This window comes from Petaurus breviceps, unplaced genomic scaffold (genome assembly GCF_028583685.1).
Source record: "Petaurus breviceps papuanus isolate PSGF00001 unplaced genomic scaffold, PetGlider_PUasm1.0 90822, whole genome shotgun sequence".
In the NCBI taxonomy this organism is placed as follows: Eukaryota; Metazoa; Chordata; class Mammalia; order Diprotodontia; family Petauridae; genus Petaurus; species Petaurus breviceps.
Genome location: NW_027187351.1, coordinates 25,049,801 through 25,061,949, shown reverse-complemented (window position 1 = coordinate 25,061,949; position 12,149 = coordinate 25,049,801). Strand labels below are relative to the sequence as shown.

The following is a 12,149-nucleotide window of genomic DNA, read 5'->3' as shown; positions in this document are numbered from 1 at the left end:
ATCTATCTATCTATCTATCTATCTATCTATCTATCTATCTATCTATCTATCTATCTATCTATCTATCTATCTATCTATCTATCTATCTATCTATCTATCTCTATATGCCTATATCTTTTATCCTAGCTGCCCCATTTAGTGGCACAGTAGAGTATTGGGCCTAGAGTCAGGAAGTCTTTTCTTCCTGAGTTCAAATCTAGCCTCACACACTTACTAGCTGTGTGACCCTGGGCAAATCACTTAACTCTATTTGCTTCAGTTTCCTCCTCTGTGAAATGAGCTGAAGAAAAAAATGACAAACCACTCCATATCTTTGCCAAGAAAACCCCAAATGAGGTTATGAATGTCGGACATGCCTGAACAACAACAAACATCTACATCCTGATACATATATAAACATGTATATGTAAATATGTATATATATGTGTATGTGTATATATATGTCTTTATGCACACGCACATATACACACACTTATTTGTAGCTAGGTGGAACAGTAGATAGAGTGCTGGGCCTAAAGTCAGGAACATCATTCTTCCTGAGTTCAAATTCAGGTTCAGACACTTACTAGCTGTGTGGCTCTGGGCAAGTCACTTTACCTGATTTGCCTCAGTTTTCTACTCTGTAAAATGAGAAGGAAAATGGCAAACCACTTCAGTATCTTTGCCAAGAAAACCCCAAATGGGGTCACGAAGAGTCAGACATGGTTGAACACAACTAAACAACAGCAACAATCTGTATCCAGACACATATATGAACATGTATGCATACATATACACATAATATACATGCACACACCTATCCTTGACCCTTTTCCCTTCTATATACATTTTCTCCCTTAGCAAACTATAGGTTCTCTCTGATAATATCAAATACCACCTCTATGGAGATAATTCACATGTGTGATTCATTTGTATATATATTATGTACATGGAGAGATGGTACTTGATGTCATGGGACTAAATGAGTAATTTGTTGAAGAAAAGCTTATAGAGAAGGGGAGAGGGCTAATGAGTGAGTCTCAAAGGACCCCCAGAAGAAGGGGAGTGTAAGCCAGCAAAGGAAACAGAGCAGTCAGGTGGTATGCTACTGTGAACTGACAAGTCTTCACTATGTTTTGGGGAAGAACTTTTAATCCTTGAGCTTGAGATATCATATCAGTGACCCCAGCACCCCTCAATCATTTATTCAGTAAGCATTAGACGGGGGCAGCCAGGTGGCACAGTGAGTAAGACACCGGCCCCAGAGTCTGGAGACCTGGGATCGAATCCTGGCTCAGATACTTAGCATCCACCCAGAAACACCTGGCTGTGTAACCTTGAACAAGTTACTTAACCCCAATTGCTTAAAAAAAAGCATTAGATGACTATCATGTAAACCTCCTACCTGCCATTAAATTTATATTGAATGAACTTTTTATTGGCTCTCTTTGTCATAAGAGGAATTATCTGGCCCCACCAAGTTCATGGGTGAATTATGGTCCATCACCTTAAAGTTTTCTTTACATAATGGGAGCTTTCGTTCTTTCTCTTTTTTAAGGCAGTTTAAAAGTACTCATCTTGAGTGGCATCATGGTATAGTGAATGAGGCATTATAATGGGAATCAGGAAGTCCTGGGTTCAGATCCTGCCTCAGACACTGTATCAGTTGTGTGAACCTGGACAAATTACTTAAATAAACCACTTGTGCCTTAGTTTCTTCATCTGTAAAGTGACAGAGTTGAACTTTATACCATCTGAAGTTCCTTTTGGCTTTAAATCTATGATCCACTATTTTATAGAAAATAGAATTGAAAAATATATTAGATATTCATAAAGTCAAACCTGTAGGCTGCTTGCTATTTGGCACAGATATGTATAGTAGATTGGTGTGTAAATGTGCTGACTGGTTTGCAGAGAAAAATAAAGCCTAGAGCTGCTGTGCTACCCCAAGGGACAACCCCGAGTGAAGGTTGTATTTTCAGGAACACCTGAAAGATGTCTCACCACAAACTAGGAAAACAATTTCTTTAATGTGTTGCTCTAATTAGCAGTAAATATTATGGTGTAAATCGTCAAAGAGCAGGCAAGCTGCTTCTGTGGATGTAGGAGTGAATTACTGGTGCAGTCGGCTAACCAGGCTCTCAGTTGGATCAATTTAGTTAATTACATATGTGATTTTTTGCAGGTGCAAAACTGCTTATCAAAACAAGGGAATCTAATTGGGGCTCCTTTGCAAATCTGGAAAATTGCCTAATATTTCTGAATTTTTAGAGGTTGGCCACAATAAAGTACACTGAGGAAACTGAGATTAGAATTCATCCTGAAGATATTAAAGCATTTTCTCCAAGAGGGACAAAGAGCTATTTTTCTTTAACCTGTTTTCAGCTGTTAATTTGGACACTCATACTCAGATGCTAGTCTGAGTGGTCGAGCCCTATTCACTTGGCAAACCATTTCCTGTGTTCTCCATTTTTTTGTGATCGATTATTTCTTCAGATTGATCTGCTGGACCAGACCGCATTGTTGAGAGCCTCTTGGTGCCCTTTAGAGCACTAACAATTACTCAACTTATCTCTGAAAGGGAAGGAACACATTTCAGGTTTCCACTTTCTATAAGAAAAGCCACAGGTCGGCAAGGGCCCATTTTGTTTGGACAAAAGGAAATGGAAGTATTTGGAGGCAGGGCTTTATCTGGGTCAGTCACTGATTGTCTCTCCTTAAGTCCCATCCTCATTCATTTAAAGAATGAAAATGCCTGTGTGTGCCCCTGAGAGAGATTTTTTGTACAGCTGAAGTGATGGAATTTGTCAGGATGTAGTGCTGCTGAGGAAACTGCTTCCAAAACCTGCTTTTTCTGCACTCCTGACATTGGGCTTCATCAGGTGTGTCAGGAGTAAACCAGGAACTCCATTTAATAGAGAAAAAGGCTCCCATCTACATATAGAAACTAGGAAATGCCACCAACACCCAATTGAAATGTCAAGCATAGTTTGATGAAATAACTGTTTTTATTCCAAATGATCTTCTGATATGTGATAATGAATCCTAAGCAGCCAAAGAAAGGTACTTGGTGTCTCAGATAAAAGCTTTGATCCTATAAGGATTTTCTTATTCCAGGAATTTGTTTACATTTTTCTTAGTGACTTCCCTGAGAATAGATAATGCTGTTTCTTTCCCCAAATCTGTTCTCAGTTTTCCTTTGAAAAATGGGTGATGGGGTTAAGGGATTGGTGGGGGAGGGGTAGATGGTGTAGTTAGGCTTCTCCTTAGAGTTAACCCTGTCCCGTTTGTGAACTCTTAAGTCCCTACGTAAACATAACAAGATTTTTTTTTTTTTTTAGCATAAATCCTCCTATGCTCTAAAAGTCCCAAATGTATCCTAAGATCTGTCGTATACTAACAGTTTAGGGTGGCTTTTTAGCCCAAGGCACTGCAAACAAGAAGAGATATAGATTTTGGCATTACTGCCATTTTCTCTATTTTCACAGCCAAATTCAGAAAGAATGATGACTTGGAGGGAAGAGACTTCATGAATATTTAACGTGTGGTTTATTCTCACATTGTCACTTTATTTAGAACCCCTTTTCAAAGGACTCCTTGTAGGAATCCTTTTTTTTTTTTTTTTTTTACAAGGACTAAAAGACTGTGTAATCAGTTTAGGCCATGTCCTAACATCTTCTCAAAAAAAAAAAAAAGGAAAATAAGTGAAATCCAAGGAAGAAAAACCCAGAAACACCCCCTTTCTTGCCTTTTTTTTTTTTCTGGGAAATGCTGTAATTTCTGCTTTAGAAATCAGTAGAAATTAGCACCAAAATGCATTAGGCTAAGAATACTTGTAAATCACATTATTTTTTTCATTGACAAACTTAACATAGTAATACAAAGGTACCTTAGAACCAAGATACAAGTGTTTGTACTGGCATTCTATTATATCTATATGCTATACATCTTTACCATCTTTTGGGGGGAAGAACTTTTGATAATTGACCTTGAGAAGTCATATCAGTAACCTCAGTGCTTCTCAGTCTTTTATTTTCAATAAGCATTTATTAAATGCCCACTATATATCTATCCCCATTAAACTTATATCAGGTGAACTTTTATTGGTTCCCTTTAATAGATAAGGAATTATTTGGTCCCACCCAGTTTATGGGTGCAATGTGGAACATCACATTAAAATTTCCTTATCTAATGGGAACAAGAAACATAAGGTATATAAGAGCAGGCTTTTTTGGTATAATTTCTGTTGGTCTTAAATTAGTCATTTTTCTTTTAGTGTATTTGCTTCTGAAGTGAGGAGAGTACTCAGTCTTTTAAGCTATTAGTATTTCAAAATTTTCATTATCTATATTGACTTAAAGATCTTGTAGTCATGATCTTTATTTTTAGACATTGTGGTGTGAGTCAAAAAGAAGTGCAATATGCAGATTCATATTTGGTAAAAAATACCCATGTTATATCATAACTATGAAGAAGACTACTTTAAATGTTAATCTCTTCGTAGAGAATGGGAGTGTTGGTAATAACTTGCAAAGATGAGAAAGAAATAGAAATTCTAGATTGGTGAAGAGTTTTTAAAGTTTTATAGAACGTTCCCAGAGAGTTGTTTTTCACTTGAGATGAATATGTCCAGACATCTCTTACTCAGAGCAAGTCTTACCTTGGAGCTATCTCAAGAAACATCCTTAGATGGAGCAGACTCCAGAAAGGCAGATCCTTGCTTTGTCTCAGATGCTACCTTACCTCTCACACATCTAAGCAATTACTAATTTCTGTTGATTCTGTCTCCTCTTGTATCCATCTCCTCTATTTCTATAGCTTTCACCTTAGTAAAAGCCCGCATTATCACTTGCCTAGACCATTACAATATCTTCTTAATTGGACTTCCTATATCTTTCTCAGGGCAGCTAGGTGGCATAGTGGACATGCTGGCCCTGGAGTCAGGACCTGAGGTCAAATCCAGCCCCAGATACTTACTAGCTGTGTGACCTTAGACAAGTCACTTAAGCCTTTTTGCCTCAGTTTCTTAATCTATAAAATGAACTGGAAAAGGAAATTTAAAAAAAAAAACATTCCAGCATCTTTGCAAAGAAGAGACTCCCATAATGAGGTCACAAAGAGTTGGATGTGACTAATTGAACAAAACAAAACCGGCTCTTTTATCTTTAGAGCTGGTTATGTCATACCTCTGGTCAAAAATCTTAAGTAGCTGCCTATTTTTAAGTCCTTTGCCCATATTTAAGGCCCTGTGCAATGTAGTATCAACATACTTGTATAGTTTGACCTGTATTACTGCCTTCTTGTACTCTATGATTTAACCAAACTGAACTTATTTCTGTCCTTTGAACATGATGGCCTTGGCTCATAATGTTCCCCAAATCTGGAATGTTCTCTCTATCTCTCTATCTCTGTCTCTGTCTTTCTCACACTGTATTTCTCTGTCTCTTTCACTATATATTTTGCTACCTCTCCATCTTTCTATCTCTTTTTACTTTTTCTTTCCCTGTCTCTATGTCTCTCTGCCTGCCTATCTCTTACTCTTTCTCTTCGTTGTATGATTTCCATCCATCCATCTTCCAAAATCCACTTCAGATATTCCTTCCTCCATGAAGCCTTCCCTGGTCTGTCCTCTTCCCTAACAATCTGTAAAAACCTTATGGAGCACAGTTTCATAGCTCACTAATGCACCTATTCTATTTTATTTTGTATCTGTGCTTGTCTTTTATCCTTCTAGTAGACTGAAAGCTCCAGAAAGGCAGGACTCATATCTTAACTCAACTTTGTGTCCAGTCTCCTGCACAAAATATGTACTTAACGAATACCTATTCTTTCTATCTTGTTCTGAGTCAGGTTCACATGATCCTAGAAAGGAGGCTTGCCTAGGGTTTAGAGACACGTTAAACCCTCTGCCACACGGGAGCCTTATTCTTCCTTGTTTTGCAGTGAATTTAGAATAATGTGGCTCAGTCTAAGAGTCCATGTAACACGATGTCATTATCAAGTAATTTTGAGCTCAGTGGCATAGATACAAGGGCAGTATTAAGGCAGCAAAGATAGCAGGTTGCTTTCTCGCAATCCATTGTAGAAAATCAACTCAGTCTTCAAGATTGAGTGTGGGAATAAATTTAGACTTTAGAATTCAATTGAAAACTCCATTTTAATTTATAATTTCCATCTCCTGTCTCCTGTGGGTGTTGGTGCCTTTGGAGGCAAGCCTCAAGGATGGCGCTGATATGACATTTAAATTGCTAATTTTGAAGTAGCTTCTTAGCTGTTAGTTTTTAAAAGGATAATTGTAATATCTTAATGTAACAGCATTATCTAGACGATCTATGGAAAATAACCAGGTCTAAAAGATTGGAGTTTATCTGAAAGAAGAGATTTTCTTCTCTTCCACTTACATTATATAATTGGATTCTTAATTAAAATGATTTTGAAAGGCTAGTCATTTCATTCTGAAAAATCCTTATGCCAGAGTGAGTACAACTAAAACAGAAGCATCACGGGTATGTAAACTTTTGCCTCAATGTTACAGAATATGAGGATTCATTGGATATCTATGTGTGTGTATTTATACATATAGACACACACATGTACACATATTATGTATATATACGTACACACAAGTAGGATGGGAACAGAGCTCTATCCAGTATATGTATACACACTTATGTAAACATGTATAGGCATACAAGGACATATAGTGCATGTATACAATATGCATATACATACATGTAACTGGGTATTGCCCTGGATAGGACTCTGTTCTCATCCTACTTAAGATACTTATTAGCTGTGTGACCTTGGGCAAGTCACTTGACCTCTATTTGCCTCAGTTTCCTCACCTGTAAAATGGATGTAATAATACTACTACTACTAATAATAAAAACCCTCTTCCAGGGTTATTATAAGGATCACATGAGATAATATCTGTAAAGCATTTAGCATAATGCCTGGCACATAGGTACTACATGAATCCTATTATTATTTAAACATTTACCTTAAGGTTACAGAAAACTGCACAGGAATATTTACTTATGCAGTGACTGGTGGCAGCCATGGTTTCCTTTTTGTTTTTTGGTGTGGTGTTCACTATTTTTGATTGCCAAATGAGGTGGATTGTGACCTGAGAGTGAATGAATCTGACATGAAACAGTTGTGTAAAGGGGGGAAAATTGTTTGACTTATGGACTATTCCAGTATAATGTAAGGAGATAGAAGAAAAGAAGTCACTTGAGATTAGCATTGACATGGATTGTCTGGACAGTCTATGGCCTCTCTGCTCATATGGGAAAGAAACTGCTAATGACAATAAGGTACTGACTTCTAGGACATTGGCTTTGCTGTACAGATGTAGAAGATAACCTTGTGCCCTGGACAGCTGTCTTGCAAATGTATGCCATTGGTCAAGTGTGGATGGCTCAGTGAGACCTTATCACTACTGGAAAAATAGCTCAAAATATGCTTCCTATTGATGGTGAAACAGGAATGTCCCTCCATTTACTATTCCTTCTGGTAGAGAGAGAAAGGCAATTTGCATGATTTTATTGGTATAGAAAGGAAGGAAACAAGCATTTATTAAGCACCTACAATATGCCAGGCATAGTGCCAAGCCATTTACAAATATTATCTCATTTGATCCTCACAACTCTATCAGGTAGATGCTGTTATCAGCCCCATTTTATAGTTGAGGAAACTGAGGCAGACAGAAGTTAAGTGACTTGCCCAGAGTCACATAGCTAGTAAGAATCTAAGGCTGGATTGGAACGTAGGATTTCCTGATTCCAGGAGCATCACTCTATCCACTGAACCACTTAGCTGTGTTTGTTGGAAACTCCCACATAAAGAAACAATGCAGGTCAGCACACTTTCTGCAACTCGCAGTCATAGAGAGTGGATACCAGTGCTGAGAGATTGTGACTTGCCCAGAGTTAGACAGTTATCATTGCTAGAGGAGACAGGACTTGAACCTAGGACTACCTGGTTTCAAGGCCTGTTCTCCATCTACTACTGGTGTCAAACTCAGAGAAATGGATCCCTGGGGGGATCCATATTGACTTAGAAAACCACAAATTAATAGTATCTGTATTGTATCATTATTTATTTTGTTAAGCATTTCCCAGTTATATTTTAATCCGGTTGGGTGGCATTCAGTGCAGGCTGAGAGTCTGGTAACTCTGCATTATATGATGCCTCATCCCAAGTATCTTAAGACGCTTTAAAATACCATCCCATTTGGCAACTGCATTATGTTAACTAACTCCTTGACTTTCAGTGCTGTAAACAGGTAAGATTTTCTTTTCTTTTCCTAAAAAGTAGTCTGGAAAAATAACATTTGGTGTAATTTTAATACAGGTGACTTGGGCGAGAGGGGTGAGAGAGGACCCCCCGGAAGAGGACCTAAAGGCTTGCCAGGATCAATTGGTCTCCCAGGTAAAAATATGGGGAGGAAGACAATTCTTTCCATTATATAAATGATATGTGTGATATATAATATCACATATATATATATACACACACACATATATATGTGTATATATATATACACAATATCACATATAATATATATGTGTGATGTGATATGTAAAAGATCTGTTTCTTGGATATAATGTGTGAGAATATGTATCTCTTATTTTAAACTATTTGAAATATTTCAAAGATATTAAGAGCATCTAATGCCAATGAGAAGCCAAAAAAAAAAAGAAAACAAAGAAAAAGGAGTGAGGGAGGATGTAGATGAATAGCCCATTAATTCAGATGAATTGGGGAAAGGGCAATCAATTGGTATGAAGTCTGAATTATAGGTCATTTAAAAAGATATGACATTTTAATACTTAATTCTGTAAAGTAACACAAACTATTAACTAAAAGGTTTTCTCTATAACCTACTTAAATGAATAGAGGTCTGTAATTGACAGTCACTGTGGGTGCAAAATAATAATAGCCCACATTTATATAATGAAGAAGCTGTATGTCATGGCATGCTCAGCAGCCACACCACAGTAAAGCCACCTTGGCAGACAGGCTAACTCAGGGTGAGGCTAACAGACAAGCCTCAGACTGGTCAGTGAGTTAGGGGGATGTTTATCCCAAGCATGTGAAGACTTCCCCTGGTGGAATGTGCAGATGAGAACAATTTATTCCAAAGATCATGAAGGCGGCTGAAGCAGGTGCTGTGGAGTGCTTAGAGCTTGGTCAGACATGGAAGATCCCAGGGTCATCCACTGCATCCCAGTTGTCTTGACTTTTGTCCTGCCACTGGACTTCAGTGATGCTGGAGGAGAGAGTGAGGCTGACGACTTTGTATAACTTTGCCTCACTTAAATCAAATTTTCTCACATGTCAAGACATCACCTATCCACTATTTTGCCTCCAACATTGTGATGTCCTCTTCGAAAACAAAGGATGAACAACAACATAAATTCTCTCAAATGAGTCTCTCACAACAAATCTTTGAGGTAGTGACTATAATTGTCTGCAGTCTATAGTTGAGGAAACTGAGGACCAGAAGTTTAGCTCTTTGTACAGCAAAATGTGTGAACAACTTCCTCAGTGTAATTCTGCTCTCCTTCCCCCCTTCACTCCCCCAACAAACAGTGCAGGAGTTACCTTAAGCATAGCCCTGTGGCAGTTATCACCAATTATCCACATTAATTTGGTTGTATCTCCATTTTGTAGAAAGAATAGCCAATCTGTACAAATAGAAGTTGTATCTAGCTTCAAAGTAAATCCTTAAAAACTCCTGGCATGGTAGCTAGAATTCTGGACTAAATCCATTCTAAATTGATGATCTTATGACTCTCATGTTCGAAAGATAGCAGATTTTAAAAAGCAGCCTTGAGGTTTATCCCGAACTCTTTGCATCTTAGTAACACAAGACTCTGTGAGGAGAAGCCTGGGTGCTTATGTTACCAAGGTAGTGTCAGCCTCCTGCTGCCGCCAGTAGTAAATATCAGTAGGAATTAGTGTAGAACTATCAATCCATTTAGAATTGATTCATAACCTCAGCTGTGGAGTGGGAGCTCCAGAGCAAGGCCTAGAGACAATTCGGTGTAAGATCCATAGGCCCCTGTGGAGTCATGTCTCAGTGCATCTGCACCCAGCCAGCTCAGGGGCCTTTTATCTTAGATTCTCTTGTGGCAATTTTAGTTTAGATAGAATCCCAAAGCACCCATTTTTTCCCCCAGGTTGGTTAGTACAGAAGAGAGAAGAAAAATTGGGAATTTTGGAAAATTGGCCCTTGAAAACTTAAAATGCAGAAATAGGCTTCTTTCTCCTTTTAAAAACTGCCAAAGGCTTATGTAATTTCATTATTGCTTGTTTTCCTTGTTGTTAAAATAATTTCTTAGTTTCCTAATTTAATAATCCCTTTGTCCTTGGTGATATATTGTCTCTATTTAAAATGGCCTCTAAAAATGAATAAATTTAGAAACAGAAAAAGTAGTACTTTTAGAAAGTTGTTGATTCATGGATCCTTCAAGATGTTGACTAAGAACTGCCAAAGGCCCTGGTGATTGATGAAAGAAGGAAGAATTCAGCTGCATTCAAGGAGATGATAAGAGGAAGACAATGCTACACATTTCATTACTTAACATGATCTGATTCACTGTATAATGCATGAACCAGAGGAGAGAAGAAATGGAATTCGCCATTCCAGAGTAGGTGATTCCAATAATAATGAAACATTGATGCCATCTACTCTTAAATTAACAAGCATTTCCTAGGGGTCTGTATGTGCCAGGCATCTGTGCTAAGTGCTGGGCATACAAAGAAAGGCCAAAAAACCAAATCAAACCAAAATAAAAAATCAAAACCCAAAGCAAATCAAATAAACAAACAAAACAAAACAATCAATCCAGATCCTTTCTCTTAATCAGTTCACAGCTCAATGGGTGTGAAAGACACTCATACCTAGCTGTCTACATTGCAGCACTTGTAGACTGTTTTTTTTTTCCCAATTGCATTTATGATGAGTAAATGACCTAATTTCTTGTATGGATAACATCATTCTCTATTATTGGCATCTATTTCATTTACTTAGTTGAGAAGTATGTATAGGGTCTCTACCAAATACAAATCAGTGATTTAGAGAGTTGATTAAGAACACTGAGAAGTTAAATGACTTTCCCAGGGTCACACAGCCAGTATGGCTCAGAGGTTTAACTTGAAACCAGGTCTTCCTGACTCTGAGGGAAGCTTTTTATCTAGTATATCGTGCTGTCTCTTGTTGACAGTTATACTTTAGATTTTCCAGGACAACAAATGGGAGTAAAAAAATAAAAGGTTTACAACATCTTCTGCACAAACAATCCTATCTATATAGCTTTTCACAATACCCTTGTGAAGTAGGCAGTACAAGTATTATCTTCAAAGTTTTACAGATTAGGAAACCAAGGCTCAGAGAGAGGTGATGACTTACCCAAAGTCACTTAGCCAGCGAGTGGTAGAGATCATACTTTTAAAGCCCAAATTGGATACTTCTTCTGACATTTCTGTTCTAAGAAAGGCTTATTGGGGACAACCCAGCATAAAGTGGGACTACAGATGGCTGAAGGAACTCTTTAATGTCATTCTATGATAGAAACTTCGAAAGAAGTAGATAGGCATCAGATTGGAAAAACTGGTGATCATCTGAGTTTCTCTTCTGAGAATTACTTCTTCAGATTGGGGCTTCATTAATGTGTTACCTAACATTAGATATACTCCCAAACTATAGGGTGCCAGTGCCCCCTTCCAGGATTTGGTGACAATTCAAAAAAGTCTCTACCAAAAAAATTGCTTTTGCTGTGTCTACGAAAAAGATTTCTTAATATATTTCAAAGGATCATAGGATTTAGAACTAGAAAGTACTGTGTTCCAATTTTCTCTTTCTTCTTATTTTTATTTTAAAGAAAAAAAATCTGAAAGTGTGTTTTCTGTGGTCTTATTTTCAGCATTTTAATTTTACTAGTAGAAGCATATGGGGAAGCTTCCCAGTTTGCATGCCTTGCATCTGTTCTTTTCGCCTTCTGTCTCCTTCCTTTCTCCTTCCTTTCCTCCTCCATTCCCTCTATGTCTCATCCTCTCCCACTTATTTCCTTGTGCCTCCTTCTTTGCCACTTGGCTTCTCTTTGTACTCCTGCTTTCTCTCTCTCTCTCTCTCTCTCTCTCTCTCTCTCTCTCTCTCTCTC

General features: G+C 37.8%; 1 protein-coding gene across 1 annotated transcript in view; it reads left to right on the top strand.

Annotated features, from left to right (window-relative positions):
- COL9A1 (collagen type IX alpha 1 chain) overlaps positions 1-12,149 on the top strand; it is a 124,814-nt gene that overhangs the window by 107,713 nt on the left and 4,952 nt on the right. Inside the window, exon 36 of the mRNA XM_069070718.1 lies at positions 8,335-8,412. Within this exon, the coding sequence (XP_068926819.1) occupies positions 8,335-8,412 (78 nt within the window). The remainder of the gene's footprint in view (positions 1-8,334; positions 8,413-12,149) is intronic.